General features: G+C 66.2%; 7 protein-coding genes across 7 annotated transcripts; 6 read left to right on the top strand and 1 right to left on the bottom strand.

The window, feature by feature from the left end:
• Positions 1 to 766: 766 nt before the first annotated feature.
• Positions 767 to 2,550, top strand: Q8F55_007150 (uncharacterized protein; the record flags this gene model as incomplete). Its single annotated transcript, XM_069355590.1, has 4 exons — positions 767 to 1,056; positions 1,108 to 1,371; positions 1,446 to 2,096; positions 2,142 to 2,550. The coding sequence occupies 4 exons, from the start codon at positions 767 to 769 to the stop codon at positions 2,548 to 2,550; spliced, it is 1,614 nt and encodes a 537-aa protein (XP_069207661.1).
• A 748-nt stretch (positions 2,551 to 3,298) lies between these two features.
• On the top strand, positions 3,299 to 5,493 carry TAD3 (tRNA-specific adenosine deaminase subunit tad3; the record flags this gene model as incomplete). The annotated part of the gene is made up of 3 exons (XM_069355589.1): positions 3,299 to 3,599; positions 3,722 to 4,540; positions 4,580 to 5,493. The coding sequence occupies 3 exons, from the start codon at positions 3,299 to 3,301 to the stop codon at positions 5,491 to 5,493; spliced, it is 2,034 nt and encodes a 677-aa protein (XP_069207660.1).
• Positions 5,494 to 5,661: 168 nt separating this feature from the next.
• POS5_2 (NADH kinase pos5) lies at positions 5,662 to 7,059 on the bottom strand (the record flags this gene model as incomplete). Its single annotated transcript, XM_069355588.1, has 7 exons — positions 5,662 to 5,880; positions 5,924 to 6,094; positions 6,132 to 6,523; positions 6,556 to 6,653; positions 6,686 to 6,784; positions 6,816 to 6,887; positions 6,920 to 7,059. 7 exons carry the CDS (start codon positions 7,057 to 7,059, stop codon positions 5,662 to 5,664), a joined length of 1,191 nt encoding a protein of 396 aa, XP_069207659.1.
• A 195-nt stretch (positions 7,060 to 7,254) lies between these two features.
• Positions 7,255 to 7,929, top strand: Q8F55_007147 (uncharacterized protein). Its single transcript, XM_069355587.1, has 3 exons — positions 7,255 to 7,484; positions 7,564 to 7,628; positions 7,748 to 7,929. The coding sequence occupies exons 1-3, from the start codon at positions 7,259 to 7,261 to the stop codon at positions 7,880 to 7,882; spliced, it is 426 nt and encodes a 141-aa protein (XP_069207658.1). The 5' UTR covers positions 7,255 to 7,258; the 3' UTR covers positions 7,883 to 7,929.
• A 99-nt stretch (positions 7,930 to 8,028) lies between these two features.
• Positions 8,029 to 9,328, top strand: RPS29 (40S ribosomal protein uS14; the record flags this gene model as incomplete). Its single annotated transcript, XM_069355586.1, has 10 exons — positions 8,029 to 8,055; positions 8,351 to 8,355; positions 8,428 to 8,477; positions 8,530 to 8,556; positions 8,978 to 8,982; positions 9,030 to 9,043; positions 9,093 to 9,098; positions 9,149 to 9,185; positions 9,233 to 9,256; positions 9,320 to 9,328. 10 exons carry the CDS (start codon positions 8,029 to 8,031, stop codon positions 9,326 to 9,328), a joined length of 204 nt encoding a protein of 67 aa, XP_069207657.1.
• Positions 9,329 to 10,498: 1,170 nt separating this feature from the next.
• Positions 10,499 to 13,521, top strand: Q8F55_007145 (uncharacterized protein; the record flags this gene model as incomplete). The annotated part of the gene is made up of 5 exons (XM_069355585.1): positions 10,499 to 10,582; positions 10,642 to 11,074; positions 11,114 to 12,569; positions 12,612 to 12,786; positions 12,832 to 13,521. 5 exons carry the CDS (start codon positions 10,499 to 10,501, stop codon positions 13,519 to 13,521), a joined length of 2,838 nt encoding a protein of 945 aa, XP_069207656.1.
• A 1,534-nt stretch (positions 13,522 to 15,055) lies between these two features.
• Q8F55_007144 (uncharacterized protein) lies at positions 15,056 to 16,190 on the top strand (the record flags this gene model as incomplete). The annotated part of the gene is made up of 2 exons (XM_069355584.1): positions 15,056 to 15,422; positions 15,478 to 16,190. 2 exons carry the CDS (start codon positions 15,056 to 15,058, stop codon positions 16,188 to 16,190), a joined length of 1,080 nt encoding a protein of 359 aa, XP_069207655.1.
• Positions 16,191 to 16,202: the final 12 nt, after the last annotated feature.

Genomic DNA, 16,202 nt, shown 5'->3' with positions numbered 1-16,202 from the left:
AGGGGTGGCATGGTGGCATGGTGGCATAGCGGCGTCCGAGGCTGACAGACAGAACTAAACTGGGCGTCGAATGTGCCCAACTTGGCGTCATTCGGGAATCGGGCTACCGAGCTCCTCACAGCGGTGCAGGTCGAGTCGCCGCTCGCGACGGCGCGATGTCGCGACCGCGCGCGACGTCGGGCCGATGAATGGCGCCGGAACAGGGAAACACGTGTCTCCCTGCCCCCAATTCACAGCAAGGTCTACTTCAGGTCCGGGGGAGGTGTATTTGGCCTCAGGGAGGGGTTGTCAGCCAGGTTAGTGCCGCTGCCGGCGGAATCGCGGTGGGTGGACTGCACGCGGCGCGTCAGCGGCGCTGGGCAACGAGAAAAAGGATAGGCATAATGCCCACTAGGCCTCCTGGGCCAGCGGTGCCAGTGGTAGCTTCCGAGCCTGGGCGGGACGGGAGCGGGACCCGCAGTGGCAAGCAGGGCGCCACCTTCTTTGCGGTCTGCATGTGGCGCGGGCGGGCGAGGCTACGAGGCGAAGGCGACGACGTCGCAAGTGGAGCCGAGGAGGTGCGCAGGTGCCTCGCATTCAGTCATATCGTGCGGCTGCGGCCGCGGCGCGGCTGGTGAGGCGAGGCGAGGCGCACGAAACAGTATCGAGGGGGATCGCCCCTGCCGAGCAGGCCTTCTCAAGCAGTGCTGCTCGAGGGCGCGACAGCGCGCGATCTATGCCCAGTCGCAGGTCGATCCCCTCATCCCCCCTCCCCCTCCCCCCAACCATGTCGACAAAACACCCAGGCATGAGCAGCACGCGCGCGCGCTCGCGCCGCGCCCTCGCCCTCGTGCTCCTCCTCGCCGTGGTGGCGAGCCTCGCGCTCCAGCTCGGCGCGCTCGAGGCCGCGCGCACGCGCGGCGCGCCGTGGGCCGCCTGGGCGTTCGCTGTGGACGAGTGCGAGGGCTGGGAGCCGCACGGCGCGCCAGAGGACGACCCGCCAGCGTGTCTCCGCGCAAGGCAGTTCCGCCAGATCCAGGCGTTCCGCGCCGCCGAGGGGACCGAGTGGAAGCTTGGGTGAGTCGCGGCGAGCGACGAGACGAGACGAGCTGACGGCGCTGCGCCCAGAAATAGCGACCTCCGCGCCCGCGCCGCCATTGACCGCCTCGAGCGCTGCGTCCTCGGCATCGTCGCGTGCCCCGCCCGCCCGCTCGTCCTCGGCGACTTTTGGTACATCTACGTCAAGGGCAGCAGCGAGAGCGGCGAGGCTGTCTGGCTCGGCGACGTGCAGGACGCCGTTGAGGAGCAGGGCTACGTGTACCTCGCGCTCATGCCGGACCTCAAGCGCGCGTACAAGAACTGGGCGCCGACGAGGCTGCTGAGCGAGCTGGTGTAAGTTGCAACTACGGCGTCGACCCCGCGCCGGTGCCACCCCGCCCGCCGCCTCCGCTGACGCCACGCCACAGCCACCAGTACTGGACCGACGCCGACCACGCCTTCCACTGCCTCTCTGACCCGCGCTGCGTGCGCGCAGAAGACTACACGCCGGCCACGAACGAAACCCAGCGGCACGACGTATCCGCCGTAAAGGAGCACGAGTTTGGCCGCCTCCCCGCGTGGCGCGTGATCGGCGTGTCGTTCTGGGGCTCGCGCCCGCTGCACTACGACGGCGCCGGCATCAACGCCGGCGTCCACTTTGGCAAGGTAGAGGGCGAGGAGTGGGCGTGGCACACGCTCGGGCAGCGCTGGCAGATCGCGCCCTACAACTACCCCGGCCACTCGTACCTCCCCCTCAGCATCGAGCAGCGCTGCCTCCAGTCGCCGGTGACACCGCACGCCGAGCGCGAAAACGCCGTCCTCATCCTCGCAAAGGACTCGGCATACTTCTCCTACCGCGACTACCTGACCTCGGCGTGGCCCGCCATCATCACAGCCCTCACCGCCGCGGGCATCGAGGTGTGGTCGACCGCAAAGGAGGTGCCCGGCCGCCCGATCCCAGACGGCATCAAGAAGCTCGGCGTCCTCACCCCGACAGAGTACGTGGCCACCGTCGGCCGCGCAAAGGCCTTGCTGGGGATCGGGCTGCCCGAGATCTCGCCGAGTCCGTATGTTGCCATGTGAGTGGGCTCTGGATCGTCGCTGTGGCCGTGCTAACCCAGCAGGTGCAAAGCCACCCCCGTCGTCATGCCCTACTGGACCGCGCAAGACTCGGAGTGGGCCCAGTTCTCGTCGCACTACCAGCAGCACGGGCCGGTGAACGGCCTCGGCGAGCCCCACGCGTACACGTACGACATCCACAACACGACGCAAATGGTCGCGCAGGTGGTCGCCGCCGTCGCCACGCCCATCGCGCCGTTCGTCCCCGCCGACATGACGATGCACGCCGTGCGCGAGCGCACGTGGGCGTTCCTCGCGCGCGACTGGGAGGCCGACTACGACGAGGTTGTGCGCGCCAACGGCGGCGTGCCCCCCGCCCATAGCGACACGATGCGCGACCGCTGCTTCGCGTCGGGCAAGTGCAAGGTCGAGCTGCTCGCTGGGCACGAGCCGGAGGACAAGGCGGCGGCGTGACGGCGCGGCGGTGTGCGCGGTGTATTATTAGATCATTGTCACTAGAAGGATAGATGTGGGATAGATGTGCAGTAGGTGATCATGTACAGTTGGAAGCGGAGCGCTGGGGTGCAATGCTCTGGTCGTGGCGCGTGGCGCGCAGAGTAGCACTGGTCTCGTGACCGGCGACCAGGCGCTGGGCGGTGCGTGGACGCCCTTCTGTGCTTTCTGCGCCTCGTGCGCATCTGCGCAGATGAGCGCGCAACATTGCTCGACCAAGGCCAGCGTGCGGGCACGCGTGCACATCGCCTTGGTTGTTTACGCGCAGTGCAATCTGGCAAAGAGCAGACTCGCACCTCTGGCCATGACGATTGTCGCGTGGCCATTTGGACTTGTGCCTGAGCTGAACCACCCAAGATGCACAACGACTCGTCCAAAAATTCCAGCCAAGAGTCGCTGTCCAAGTCGACTCGCATCGCATCGCGCACCCGCCCCACTCACACGACACACATCGCGAGCATCACCCCGCCCGCCACAGCAGCAGCCTCAGCTCGCGCCACTTGTGTATAGGCGAGCCGCAGCGTAGCGTCGCCCGACCGACCCACCGACAGACGCCCGCGCCTCCTTCCCCCTCTCCCCCCCCCCCCCCCTGTGCTCTGCTCTGCTCGGGTGCCCTCTCGCCTGCCCGCCCGCCCGCGCATTCCCGCGCCACAAGATCCGTCCGCCGCACGTCCCTCCCCTCGACGACGCCGACAACGACGCCGACGTCATGAGTGGTAGTGGCGTCGAGGCCGACGCTGCTGGCGCTGCCGCTGGCCCGTCGTCTCCCTCCCGCCCTCCCGCGGCGCACGAAACGATCAACCCCCTCGGGCTGCACGTCCGCCAGCTGCCGGGCAGAGGCAGAGGCGTCTTTGCCTCGGCGGCGATTCCTGCCGGGCGCGTGCTCGAGGAAGCGCCAGTGCTGCTTCTTACAAAGGAGCAGTGGGACGGCGGACGGATGGACGACACAGTCCTGGGCGAGTATGGCTTTTGCTGGTCAAACGGCGGCATGGCGCTCGGATTGGGAATGGGTGAGTCGTCAACAGACAGACGCGTACGACCACAGAGGACATGTCGAGGACGTCGACACCTCTGCACTGGCCGCGCCATGTTTCTTTCTTTTTTTCCTCGACTTGCTGCTCACACCCCCCAGCGTCCCTGTTCAACCACTCGTCGACGCCAAACGTAAACTTTGTCCGCAACACGGCCGCAAACACAATCACATTCACCACGTCGCGCGCCGTCGAGCCAGGAGACGAGCTGTGCATCTGCTACTCGGCAGACGAGACCAAGCTGTGGTTCGTCCCGAGCCAGGGCATCAAACCGGCGCTGAGCGACGACGAGGGCGACGGGCTCAAGCGGCTGGCGGCCCTCGACGTCGACGACAGCGACGACGAGGCGCGGGCAGAGCGCGCCGCGGCCGAAGCAAAGGCCGCCGCGCGAGAGACGAGGAGAACGCTCGGCGGCGCGACACACAGCGCAAAGCAGAGACGGCGCGAGAGATTCAAGAGCAAGATGGCCGCGTCCCCCACCGCGTCCGCCCCCGCCCCAGGCGATGCCGGCGGCGCCGGGGCAAGTCACACACCGGGCGCTGCAAACGGAACGACGATTCTCGCGCCCCAGCCATTACAAGCAACGGGCAGTGCGTTGCCCGCGTTGCCCTCGAGTGTGACGGGATCGGCGGGAGAATCGTCGTCGTCGTCGTCTGCGTTCAAGACAAAGTCGATCTCGTGGGCCGAGCGCCAGCGCCGCGACGAGGTCCGCGCCGACCTGCCCCCGCCACTGCATTCCGTCGCCGCCAAGTCGCGGCACGAGCACGTCGGGGACGTTCGCCTCACGGCCGACCTCGAGCTCGACGTGCCCGAGGACCAGCTCACCACGCCGCTCGCCCAGGACCAGTGGGACCTCATCTACCGCGCGCGCGGGCCGATCGAGATTGAGGAGGAGGCAGAGATGGACAACAGCGCGACGAGTGGGTCTGGCCGCGAGTGTATGTTGCTAACCTCGCCAGTCCCCGTCTGGGTCGTCGACGTCCCCGACTCCAAGCTCACGCGCCACGTCCTGGCGTTTACGAAGGACGGCCTGCCAGTCGAAGAACGCATGCGGCACCTGAAGCGTGTGCGGCGCGTGACCGACGACTCTGGCGAGCACTGCTACGTCGCGCTGGCGATGGAGAGCTCGATCACGCCCGCGGCGCTCGTGGCCGCGCTCGAGGCCTTCTCGCCACTGCTGACGGGGCTCGAGCCGAGCCTGTTCAACGTGCCGAGAGCGGCGGCGCGCACGTCGGAGCAGCTCAAGATCAGAAACAAGATCTGGCCCGTCCTCTTCTCGCCCGCCGCGCCGCGGCCGCTCGACGCCCGCGGCACCACGCTGGGCAAGTACGCGTGGATCCGGGCCGGTATCCACCGCGTGCTCGCCGACGCGCGGGCGTCTGCCGCCGCCGGCGACCTCCCCGTCGCCGTCTACTGCGCCTCGCCACCAGAGTCGATCTGGCCACAGCAGGACGGCTTCATCCCCCCGACGCCCGGGCTGCGCGCCGCGGCGCACGACACGCGCGTGAGCGAGGCCCACCCGCTGCGGCACGCCGTGCTCAACTGCATTGCCGAGATTGCGCGACTGCGCACCGTGCCCCCCTTCTCAGAGATGAACCCGACCCGCAACGGTGCAGACTACCTCCTCACCTCGTTGAGCCTGTTCGTCACACACGAGCCGTGCGTCATGTGCTCGATGGCCCTGCTGCACTCGCGCGTGCGCGAGGTCTACTACCTCTTCCCGCGCAAACGCGCCGGCGGCTTCGAGGGCTCGTACGGCGTCCACTCGCGCCGCGACCTCAACCACCGCTTCGACGCGTGGCAGTACTGCGGCGACCTCGTCGACACGGGCGACCTGGCCCAGTTTGACGTGCCGGATACGTTTGAGATCTAGTGCGTGTGCGTCTGCGTGTGCGCGTCGCCCTGTCGTCTTGACTACCTACCCCACTATGCATGCCTGCATTGGCAACGTGTGCTGCATGAGTGTTGATGTGTGCTGCATTTGAGTTATGGTTACTCTATGACAAAGTGATACAAGCGCTGCTGCCGCCGCCGCTGCCCCCTACACGTGGCCCTTCTTTATACTCTTGTTGACAAACCCGACGTTGAAGTGGAGGAGGGACGAGATGTCGCGCACCCAGCCCGTGCCGCCGCCCGGGCGCTCGATACACGGCATCGGCCACTCGGACTTGCGGATGACGACGGATTCGTTCTTGTGCAGCTCGCACACCTCGCGGCCGTCGATGGAGAGCTCGGCGGGGGAGCGGGCGCGGGGGGAGATCTGGGGGGTTAGCAGGGGTAGTCAGAGGTGCTGCGCGGCCCACCTGTAACCTGACCTCTCCCTGGCCTGGCAGAATGACGGTGCGGAACGAGAGTGATCTCGGCGCGATGGGCGTGAGGAGCAGCGCGTCGGCCTCGGGGTGCGAGATTGGCCCGCCAGCCGAGAGCGAGTAGGCCGTCGAGCCTGTTGGCGTGGACAGCAAAAGGCCGTCTGCCTGGGCGTGGGTCAGCTCGGCCAGACTTAACACCCACCACCGCCTCGGTCAAGTGCTGGTCGTCGTAGAACGCGTCCACGATGGTGAGGTGCGGATGCCGGCCGCGGTGCAGCGTCACCTCGTTCATGACCTGCCATCCCTCCTCCGACACGTCGCCGCAGCGCTCGAGGAGCTCTCCGTTGGCGTGGTACGGCGTACACGCCAGCCTCGCGCGGTTGAGCACGCTCACGGGCCCGTTGAGCGCCTGCTCAAACGCGACGGGCATGCTGTCAATGTGGAACGGGAGCAGGAAGCCGAGGCTGCCCATGCTGAAGCAGAGCACGGGGGGGCACTCGCCCTCGCTGAACAGGTGCGACACGTGCAGCACCGTGCCGTCGCCGCCTAGCGTGAGGACCATGTGCGTGTGCAGCGGGAGGAGGTGCGCGTCGTCTGTCGTCAGCGCTGCGCGCAAGCACACTCACGCGGGCCAACGACGTAGAGGTTCTCAAAGTCGGGGTGGTCGCGCGCCGTGTGCGCCTCGACCAGCAGCCGGAGGTGGGGGTACGTCGTCGTCAAGTGCCTGCCGTCAGCGGGGAGGGCGCCACGACGCACGAGAGCACCTCGCCCATGGCCTTGGTCGTGCGCTCGTCGTTCGGCTTCTGGATGAGGAGGATGGACGTGGGGGGCGACGACCACACGCTCGTCCGGTGGCTATTGTCAGCGCGCCCAGGCCGGCACTCACGCAGGCGAGGCGTGCAGCGGGCTGTCGGGGTCGGCCGGCCCGTCCGGGACGTATGGGCGCAGGCGCGGCTTCCTGCCATCAGCGAGGACCCCCACACTACCCACTTGGCGTTCTCCCATGGCGCGGGGACGCGCAGCTCGCGCAGGAGGTGGATGGCGCGGGCGGGCGCGACGCACCGCGCCGAAGCGGCCGCACGCATCAGGCCGGCGCGCACCGGTCCCGCCAGTACGAGGGGGGCGCGCATCGCAGTGGTGTGGGTGGTGGCGAGTTGCGAGCGTGGTGATTATCTGGATTCCACAAGGCAGTCGGCCGGCCGATTCAGGCACGCCTCCGACTTTTGTCGACTCGGGGCGACCTCCACCGGCAGCCAGCGCACGGCACATCGGCATCTCGCTCACAACAACTTGGCCGTCTCCGCACACAAACCACCGAGCGCCGTCGCCATGCCACCCCCCCAGCCCCCACGCGCCGGCCCAGGGCCCTCGGCCGCAGCGCACAAGGCCAACCCGGAACGCAGCTACACTGGCCCCAAGCCGGCGAGCCTGCCGCGCCCGCGCACGCCCAAGGAGGCCGAGGCGTTCTATGCCCAGCTGGCCAAGAGCGGCGACGGCCCACCCCTCCCGCGCTTCTCGCGCATGATTGGCGTCGCGGGGTGGGTCGCTGGTGGATGTGAGTGACGCCGAGGCAGGCCGCTGGGCGGCGCCGGCTGCGCTGCGTTGATCTTGAGCGCCGACGCTGACGCGCCCAGTCGCCGCGGCCTACATGGTCCTCTACTACGACTTTGGCAACACGAGAGAGCACGTCTTCTCGCCCGTGAGTGTGCGCGCGTTGTGCATGGGTGGCGACGGCCTCGAGCTGTCGTAGCCTGCACTGCACCGCCCAGCGCCAACGCGCAACCCACCTTCCCCTTCCCCGCTCACACCCACCCCCAGGTCCGCCGCGAGTGGCACAAGTTCACCGACAGCCTGTTCAACCTGTCTGCGTCGGAGCGGAGCATGATCGAGGCGGGCAAGCAGGCAGCCCCGGCCGCGCCAGCAGCAGCGGCACCTTCCCCCGCCACCAAGTAGAACACGACCACCACGCCCCCGCCCGCCCCCGCCCCCCGCATTCCACATCATTCCACACGCATTACACTGCATGGCCTCCTTGCTCGGCGTGACGTGCTCCGGCCGCACCGGCCGCTGCAGGGAGAGAGATAGATAGACGTTGTACGATGCTAGAAGGTGTTCTTGGGACTGTTGTGGATGCTTCGAGTGCCACCGGTTGTGCATTAGAGTTGGCCAGGTCTCATGGCCTCATCAAGCCTCCCATTAGGAAAAATCCTGACCCGATTAGAAACGGCCCGCCTCGCGCGATATTGCCGTAACGCCGGAAGCCAAGTTTCGATTTTTTACCCCCGTCGACAAGCCTGGTACACGCTCCTGGGTGCGATGCTCGCTCGCACGCTGGCTGGGCGGCGCTCGCTGCCTGCTCGCCGCTGCCAACTGACAACTCGAAGCCAAGAATCGTCCAGCATCCCTCAAAACCCCACGTAGACGACGTGAGTAGGCCTCGACACTCCCCGACAGCTCGACAGCGACACCCCACGACACGACGACTAACACCCCGCTAGCACAAAACACCGCGACAACCTCGCGAACTCTAAACACCGACATACAATATGTGCGTTGGCTTGGACCTGGTCTGGTCGTGAGAGCGCAGCTGACAGTCCCAGGGCTCACTCCAACGTTTGGTTCTCGCGGTGAGTCGTCGAGCGCGGCGGCAGGAATGGAGGGAACGGCAGACGGGATGCGCTGGAGGACTGGGAACGAGTGCTTGAGGGATTGTGTGCGAGGACACGCGAGGACAGGCATGAGGACGAGGGCGCGGCTGGTGGCGACGGCGGCGGCTGTCGAGGCGCCTCGGAGCGTCGTCTGCGTGCCGTCTGGTCCGCCGTTCGTCTGGAAGGGAGGGAACGATGGGCCGGCAGACGGAACTTTGGACCTGCGAATCCGCACGCACACACGCACGCGAGTTGCTTCACGCCGCGACGACCGCCCGCCCTCAGTCCTTCTCGCGCGCACCTGTCCTCGCCGCACATCTGTCCTCCTCGCGCCCCCGTGGCTCCGTTTCCGACCACGCCGCCGCTGCCATTACAACCCGGACGAATCTAACATCCACAGCCCCCGTAACTACGGCAAGGGTTCGCGTCAGTGCCGTGTCTGCGCTCACCAGGCCGGTCTTATCCGGTGAGTTCTGGCGTGTACACCTGCGCAGACGAGTGCTAACACCCCGCAGCAAGTGGTACGTTGGGCGACGAGCGCGACGACATGGACGGGATACTGACTCTACAGGGGCCTTGACATGTGCCGTCAGTGCTTCCGTGAGAAGGTGAGTTGGCCCGTTGTAACCATTGGAGCACAACTAACACCCCCCAGTCCAAGGCCATGGGCTTCGTCAAGGTTCGTTGAACGTCGCGCAACATGCGACTCTCGCCCGCTGTGACCCCGCTGACCCTATTCCAGTACAACTAAGCTTCTAGTTTTCATTTGACTCGTGTTCAATTGAGGGCTTTGGCGTCTGTATATGTGATGGCATCATCAATCTCCACATACGTGTGGTGTGGGCAGGGTGTGTCTGCGTGTGACCTTGCCGCCGCTGCTCTGCCCATCTGTTTGCATCTGCGCATGTGTCTGTCGTTGTGTAGCTACTGACTGATGCTCGAGTGGCTCGTTGTGGTTTGTGCCACAGGACGGGGACAGTTTGATAGGCCCGGCCGATTTTTTTGATGGTACATAGTCGAAATTTGATTCCGTTCGGGTTGCCGCCAGTGCCGCTGTAGTTAGCAGGTGCCCGCCCACACGGCACGCGCGCCTCTGGCCGGTCAGCCAGCCAGCCAGGCGCCGCACACCCACCCAGGCGGCCACCACCACCCACACACGGTTGCACCACTCCGCCCCCGTCCCCACTCCTCCTGTCCCTCCCCTCCCTCGTCGCCTCGTCGCCCACGGACATCAAATTTCTACCCACCTTCCATCGCCCTCCTACAAACACAAACACCAAAAACCTTCCTCCTCTTCCCCCCCCTCATCCTCTCGGACTCCGTCTCCGAAGACGACGACGACGACGACGAAAGATCCGGCATTCGAAAACCCTTGTTGTAGCTTTTAGCGACGCACGGATTCTCGCCCCATCAACCCGGTTTTTCTTCGCGCCTCTCACTCACTGAAACACATCCAAGTGACACTCGTGAGTTTTAGGCTTGGAGCCGGCCTTGTTGCTGCATCGACCGCTGGCTGGCCTGGCACCACTCGGCATCGCAACTCGCAACTCCAACTGCAAAAGCAAAAGGACATCTCGCAGTGCTGACACATTGCCTCTTTTTCGCCGACCTCGTCGTTCCCTCGGACCCCACCACCACCTCGATCCCGATCACTCGCCATCGACACCCCGCTCACCTTTCCCCCTTCCCTTTCCACCTTTCCTCTTCACTCCCTCCCCATCACACAACCACCAGATCTCGAGTGAAGACTGGCCCCGACAAAAAAACAGCAACGGTCGTATCGTTGAATCTGCCTGGATCCTTTGAGGTTGGACGTGCGTGTTCGCGGCGAGCCCCCCGTAGTGGCGACAGCGTCAAACGACACCAACTAACCAGGCCCAGTCGCGGATCCTTCTACTCGTTGTTACCCATCAGATAGAGCATGACTTCTGCCTCGCCTACCAAGCCCAACGGCGCCGACATCAATGGCTACAAGTCGGTTGATGTTCAGGTAAACGGTGTTGCTGTGAGTTGTGATGGGCGTCCAGACACTTTTTCCCTGCTTGTGCTGACAACGTTCCCCAGGCGCGCTCCGCGTCGTCGTCCCCCGACGCCGTCGCCGATGTGCACGCCCTCGAGAAGAAGCGCCAGGAGCGTGACGAGCAGCGCGCGTTGCTCGCGGCTCAGATGGCCAAGCTCGATGCCGACCAGCGTGCCGACGAGCTCCTGCTCAACAGCAACGGTGTCGTCATCACCGAGCCTGCCTCTGCGCCCACCTCCCCCCTCGGTGCGCGCAACGCCGCTGGCACGCCGGGCGATCGTGCCCCTGGCGCAGGCGCCCCCGCTCCGATCGGCCAGGGCCGCGAGGTCAACGGGGCCAAAAGCATGCCTTCGAGCAGGCGGACGAGCGGCTACGGCGGAGCGACCTTTGGTATGGAGAAGCTCAGCTTGAGCGTCCTCGAGCCCGGAAAGAAGGACTGGGCCGACGACGACGATGTTGGAGCTGAGGGTGCTCAGAGTAGGTTAGCTCCGATTGGCGGCGCTCTGACAATCAAAGAATCCGTCAGCTACCTCGCCATCAACGACGACGACCCGTTCCCGGGACTCGCCAAGGACAAGCACCTGTCGGCGTCCTCGGCTGCCCTCGACCTTGCGCCGCTGCCCCAGGCTTCGTCGCGCGCTTTCGGCTCGAGGCCATTCGACACCTCGCTCAAGTCGTCCGACTGGTCGCCCTTCCCCAACGCGCCGTCGCGTTCGCCCTTGGCTTCCAACTCGCTCATGGGCTCTGGTGACGAGGCTCCCCGCGACCCCATCTTGAACAGCCGCAACTCGCCCACTGGTCTCGCCGACAGCATTGCCAGCCTTCCTGCACTCCCCAGCAAGTCGGTTCCCGGCACGCCGTTTGGTCTTGGCCCCGCCTCTGGTGGTGCCATCCCCGGTGGGAAGCGCACGGGCACCAGCCCGATTGGCGACGGTGCCTTCACCCAGGCCCAGCGCGGCTTCTCGAACCCGGACCTTGCCCGTGCCTTCGGCTCCAAGGTCGGCGGCCCTGGTGGTGGTGTCGGTGGCGCTGGCTTTGGCGGCCTCAATGACAACCCCCGCCCCTACGGTGCCGACCCTCTGTACTCGTCGATGGGCCTCCCCGCCAACGCGGCCGGCGCCAATGCTTTCATTCCCCAGGGCTACGACTCGTACGGCTTCGAGGACGACAACTTTGGCTCTGGCGCCCTCTACCCCGCTGGCATGATCGGCCTCAAGAACAAGCGCGCCGAGGCTGACCGCGAGTTCAACCGCTTCTCTGGCATGCGTCTCGAGGACCTTCAGGGCGAGATCCTCAGCCTGTGCAAGGACCAGCACGGCTGCCGCTACCTCCAGAAGAAGCTCGAGGAGGGTGACCCGACCCACCGCGACATGATCTTCCGCGAGACGTACGGCCACTTCCCGGAGCTCATGATCGACCCCTTTGGCAACTACCTCTGCCAGAAGCTGCTCGAGCATGCGACCGAGGAGCAGCGCTCGGCTATTATTGACTCGGTGTCCAACGACTTAGTCGGCATCTCGCTCAACATGCACGGCACGCGTGCCGTCCAGAAGATGGTTGACTTCCTCGCCCAGCCCCGCCAGCCCAAGCAGATTCGTACCCTCATCTACGCCCTGAGCGTCAATGTTGTTGCCCTCATCAAAGATCTTAACGGAAATCATGTCATCCAAAAGTGCCTCAACAAGCTCATTCCCGAGGACAACCAATTCATTTACAACGCCATTGCTCAAAACCTCATCGAGGTTGCCACGCACCGTCACGGTTGCTGTGTGCTGCAGCGTTCCATCGACCACGCGTCGCCCGCTCAGCGTCTCCAGCTTGTAACGGAAATCATCTTCAACTCGCTGTATCTTGTTCAGGACCCCTTCGGCAACTACGTGATCCAGTATATTCTCGACCTCAACGACGCTCGTTTCTCCGAGCCTCTCATCCGCACGTTCATCGGCAACGTCTGCAGCTTGTCTGTGCAAAAGTGAGTTGTGTGGGTGTGTGGAGGGCGACCCTAACGCCACAGGTTCTCGTCCAATGTTGTAGAAAAGTGTATCCGTGTTGCCGACCCCGAGATTCGCAAGGTGCTTGTCAGCGAGGTGCTCAACCGCTCTCGTCTTGAGAAGTTGCTGCGCGATTCGTACGGCAACTACGTCATCCAGACCATCCTCGACTACTGCGAGATTGGCCAGCGCATGGTTGTGAGTATTGCAACTGGCTTGTTGACGCAGTGCTGACATTGCCAGCTCGTCGAGTGCATCCGCCCCATTCTCCCTTCGATCCGCAACACTCCCTACGGCAAGCGTATCCAGTCCAAGCTCCAGCGTGAGGACGCCTCGTTCAACTACGGCGGCGGCGGTGGTGCCGGTGGTGGTGCCGGCGGTGCTGGTGGCGCTGGTGGTTACGGTGGTGGCCGTGGTGGCTACGGCAACCGCAACCCCGGTGCTGGTGGCTACCACCCTCGCCACATTGGCCGCCCTCAGCTCCAGCACATCAACGCGCTCACCGAGGTCTACGGCGCTGCTGGCGGTCCCTTCATGGGCCCTGGTGGCTACGGCCGCGGTGGTGCCGGTGGTGGCCACGTTCCCCAGGTGTCTGGTGGCGTCGGATCTGGTGCGCCGTTCCACGGCCGCGAGATCCACAACCACAGCGGCATGAGCTACCATGCTCCTGGCCCCGACGGACAGCCTTGGCTGCACCTGCGCGGCCCTTCGGGCCAGCCTGCGCCCAACTGGAACACGAGCGGCTCGCACATCGACCCCCTCCCTGCGACCGCCCCCTCCGACTCGGACTCTGCCCTTGTTGCCGCTGCCGCCGCCGCTGCGGCTGCTGAGCGCTCGGGCGCTGGACAGGGCCTGCCTCTGTGGCAGGACCCCAACGCTGGCTACATGTACGCCGCCAACGGCGGTCACGGCCAACTCCCCCAGCTCATGTAATCTTCCCACCGCGTTGAGCACCTAGAGCTACCAATTGGGATTGTAAGCAAACGACGCCTCGGCACTGTACAATGCTCCCCGCATCCCCTTAATCCTTTCGACCGTGTACACATCAACTTGTCTCGGAAAAGAATCGCGCTTGGAAAGAAAAAAACCCGTCATGGAAGACCGACTTTGGCCGACCTTGTTACCCAAAACCCACATCCACTTCCCCTTCAACTTGTATACCCAGCGGGCGCTTCGGCCCCGCACTGTAACCCAGCATACGGCCGGTGCTGGTCTGGCAGCCCGACCCATCTCCCGTGTAGAGACAGACGACTTTTCGGTGTGCCCGCTCGTGTGTGGCGTGTCGAGCGGGCGCGTCTTGTTGAGCAGAGATTTGAAAAGTGTATGCATCTGTTGCCTCAGAACCGAACCCCTCGCGCAGCGAGGGGTGAGACCGAGCCTCGAGCGGAGCGAGAGGTGAGGCCGACCGACCCACGAGCGAAGCGAGTGGGGAGGTGGTTGGAAGTGCCACCCACGAGCGAAGCGAGTGGGTCGGGGTTGCTGGTGCGAGGCAGAGTAATGAAGCTGGCTGCAGCAGGAGCTGCCGCCGTTTGCGTCGAGCGGCATCGCGGGCACGGCTCAGCGCTGCAGCTCACCGCCGACTCCTCCGACTGCTCGGCCATCCAGGCGCTCGGTGCCGAGTATGCCCCTCTATCGCCGTCGCCGTCGCCGAGGGCGCGGCGCTGTCCCGGCACAGGCCCACCCGGCCTTGCCACGTGGCGGACGCCGTCGGTGCCGACGGGAGGTGGGATGCCGACGCGGCGAGCACTCACGCCATGCAGTATGCGCCGTCGCCGGCGTCGAGGTGTCGCAGTGCAGCGATGGCTGGCGGGGGCATGGTGTGGGATCGATCAGACTGGGGGGAGGGGGGACGGGGTGGCACTGGCGAGGTGCGAGGGGGGGTGGGGGGACGTGGTGGCCGGCATAGGCTGGCCTTGGAGGGCCGAGCATCTGGCGTGCGCTCGCGTCGCCGACTCGAGTTGACTGGACCGCCGAGGTGCGCACCGTGCCGACATGCATGCGTGTGTGCGCATGCATTCTCAGTCATGCTCAGTCAGCGCGCCCAACACCCACCTTGCTGAGGCCACACTTTTCCCCGCGCGGCGCCACGGAGCGGGCGTGATCAGTCTTGGCGGGCTAGCATCATCCCTCGGCGTGGCGGCGGCTCGGGCCCGGGGCTGAGTGCGTGTGTGTGGGTGCCGGCGCAGCCGAGGGCGTGGGCGCGGGGGTGCATGCACGCGCATTGCTGCCGGCGCGTGTGCATGCACGTCGTGACTCGCCGGCATCGGTCGGGTCGTGCGTGCGGCGTCGGGGCGGGCTCGGGCTCTCGGCTACGTCGGGCTCGGTGCCGTGACGTCGTCGCCGATCTGGTATATAAGGCCTGGGCGTGGGCAAGGCAACGCATCGACGCGTTCGTTCCAACACGCTCTTACCACACCGGCCTCGCACCATCACACTCCACCCCACCGCACCCCCCCACACACGCACAATGCCCGCCCCAACCCTCACCGACCTCCTCGTCGTCGGCGGCGGCCCGGCCGGCCTGTCCGCCGCGACAATGTTCGCACGCACCCTCCGCCCCGGGGTGCTCTACGACTCGGGCGTGTACCGCAACGCGCCGGCGCGCGAGTCGCACACGATCCCGGGGTTCGACGGCGCCGACCCCGCCGCGTACCGGACCAAGGCGGGCGCCGACCTCGCCAACTACAGCAACATTGACGTGCGGCGCGGCGCCGTGGTCAGCCTGGCGCGCGAGGACGGCGCCTTCGTCGCCACCGACGCGGAGGGCCGCGTGACCCGCGCGCGCAAGGTCGTGCTGGCGACGGGTGTGCGTGATGTGCTGCCCGACATTCCTGGTGCGTGCTGCCGAGCTCGGAGTACTGGATTGTTTTTGTTGACGCCGCCCCCCAGGCCTCGCAGCCCAGTGGGGCCGCCGCGCGCTCCACTGCATCTTCTGCCACGGCACCGAGACGGCGCACGCGCCCATGGGCTTCCTCCTCACCCCGCCGGCCGAGGGCAAGGTGCCCAACGCCGTCATCGTCGGCATGATCCTCAGCGTGTGGGCCGGCATTCCGTACCCGCGCAAAGTCATCTTCACGCACGGCATGGACGTGGCGACGGCCGAGGGGGCGGCCGCCGCAGGGGTGGCGGGGTACGAGGAGGTCTTGAAGCTCCGCGGCTTTGAGGTGGTCACGCCGCGCATCGCGCGCGTCGCCGACACCGGCGACAGCCTCGAGGTGTCGTTCGACGGCGCCCCGCCCGTGGCCGTCGCCAACCTCCTCGTCGTGCCCGACGCCTCTGAGCCCTCAGCCGACGCCAAGGCCTGGCTCACCCCCGCGCTCCTCGGCGGCCCGCTCGGCTTCGGCGGCGCACTCCCCCCCGTCGGGCCGGACGCGCCGCCGCCCATGATGCCCCCGCGCGGCGGCGTCGACCCGCGCACCCCCACCCCTGGGCTCTTCTGGGCCGGCAACGCAGGGAGCCCGGCAGCCAACGTCGCCATGGCGGCCGCGCATGGCCAGGTCGCTGCCGCCGTCGCCGCGCACGAGATTGGCGCAGAGGACGTCGCGACGGCCAAGGCTACCGCGGCGAAGATGCACGCTGCGATGGGGGTCAAGCGGCGCTAAGTCGCAGCCGTA

Source organism: Vanrija albida, assembly GCF_041260175.1.
Source record: "Vanrija albida strain AlHP1 chromosome Unknown contig_5, whole genome shotgun sequence".
NCBI classification, from domain to species: domain Eukaryota; kingdom Fungi; phylum Basidiomycota; class Tremellomycetes; order Trichosporonales; family Trichosporonaceae; genus Vanrija; species Vanrija albida.
Note: the sequence above shows the minus strand (reverse complement) of the source record. Positions and strands in the feature narration are given on the sequence as shown.

Bases quoted from the DNA above. Each gene is read 5' to 3' on its own strand.
- Q8F55_007147 (XM_069355587.1), top strand. From the start codon at position 7,259: ATGCCACCCCCCCAGCCCCCACGCGCCGGCCCAGGGCCCTCGGCCGCA. The intron at 7,485-7,563 runs GTGAGTGACGCC...TGACGCGCCCAG, and splicing joins GGGGTGGGTCGCTGGTGGAT to TCGCCGCGGCCTACATGGTC. The intron at 7,629-7,747 runs GTGAGTGTGCGC...ACCCACCCCCAG, and splicing joins GAGAGCACGTCTTCTCGCCC to GTCCGCCGCGAGTGGCACAA.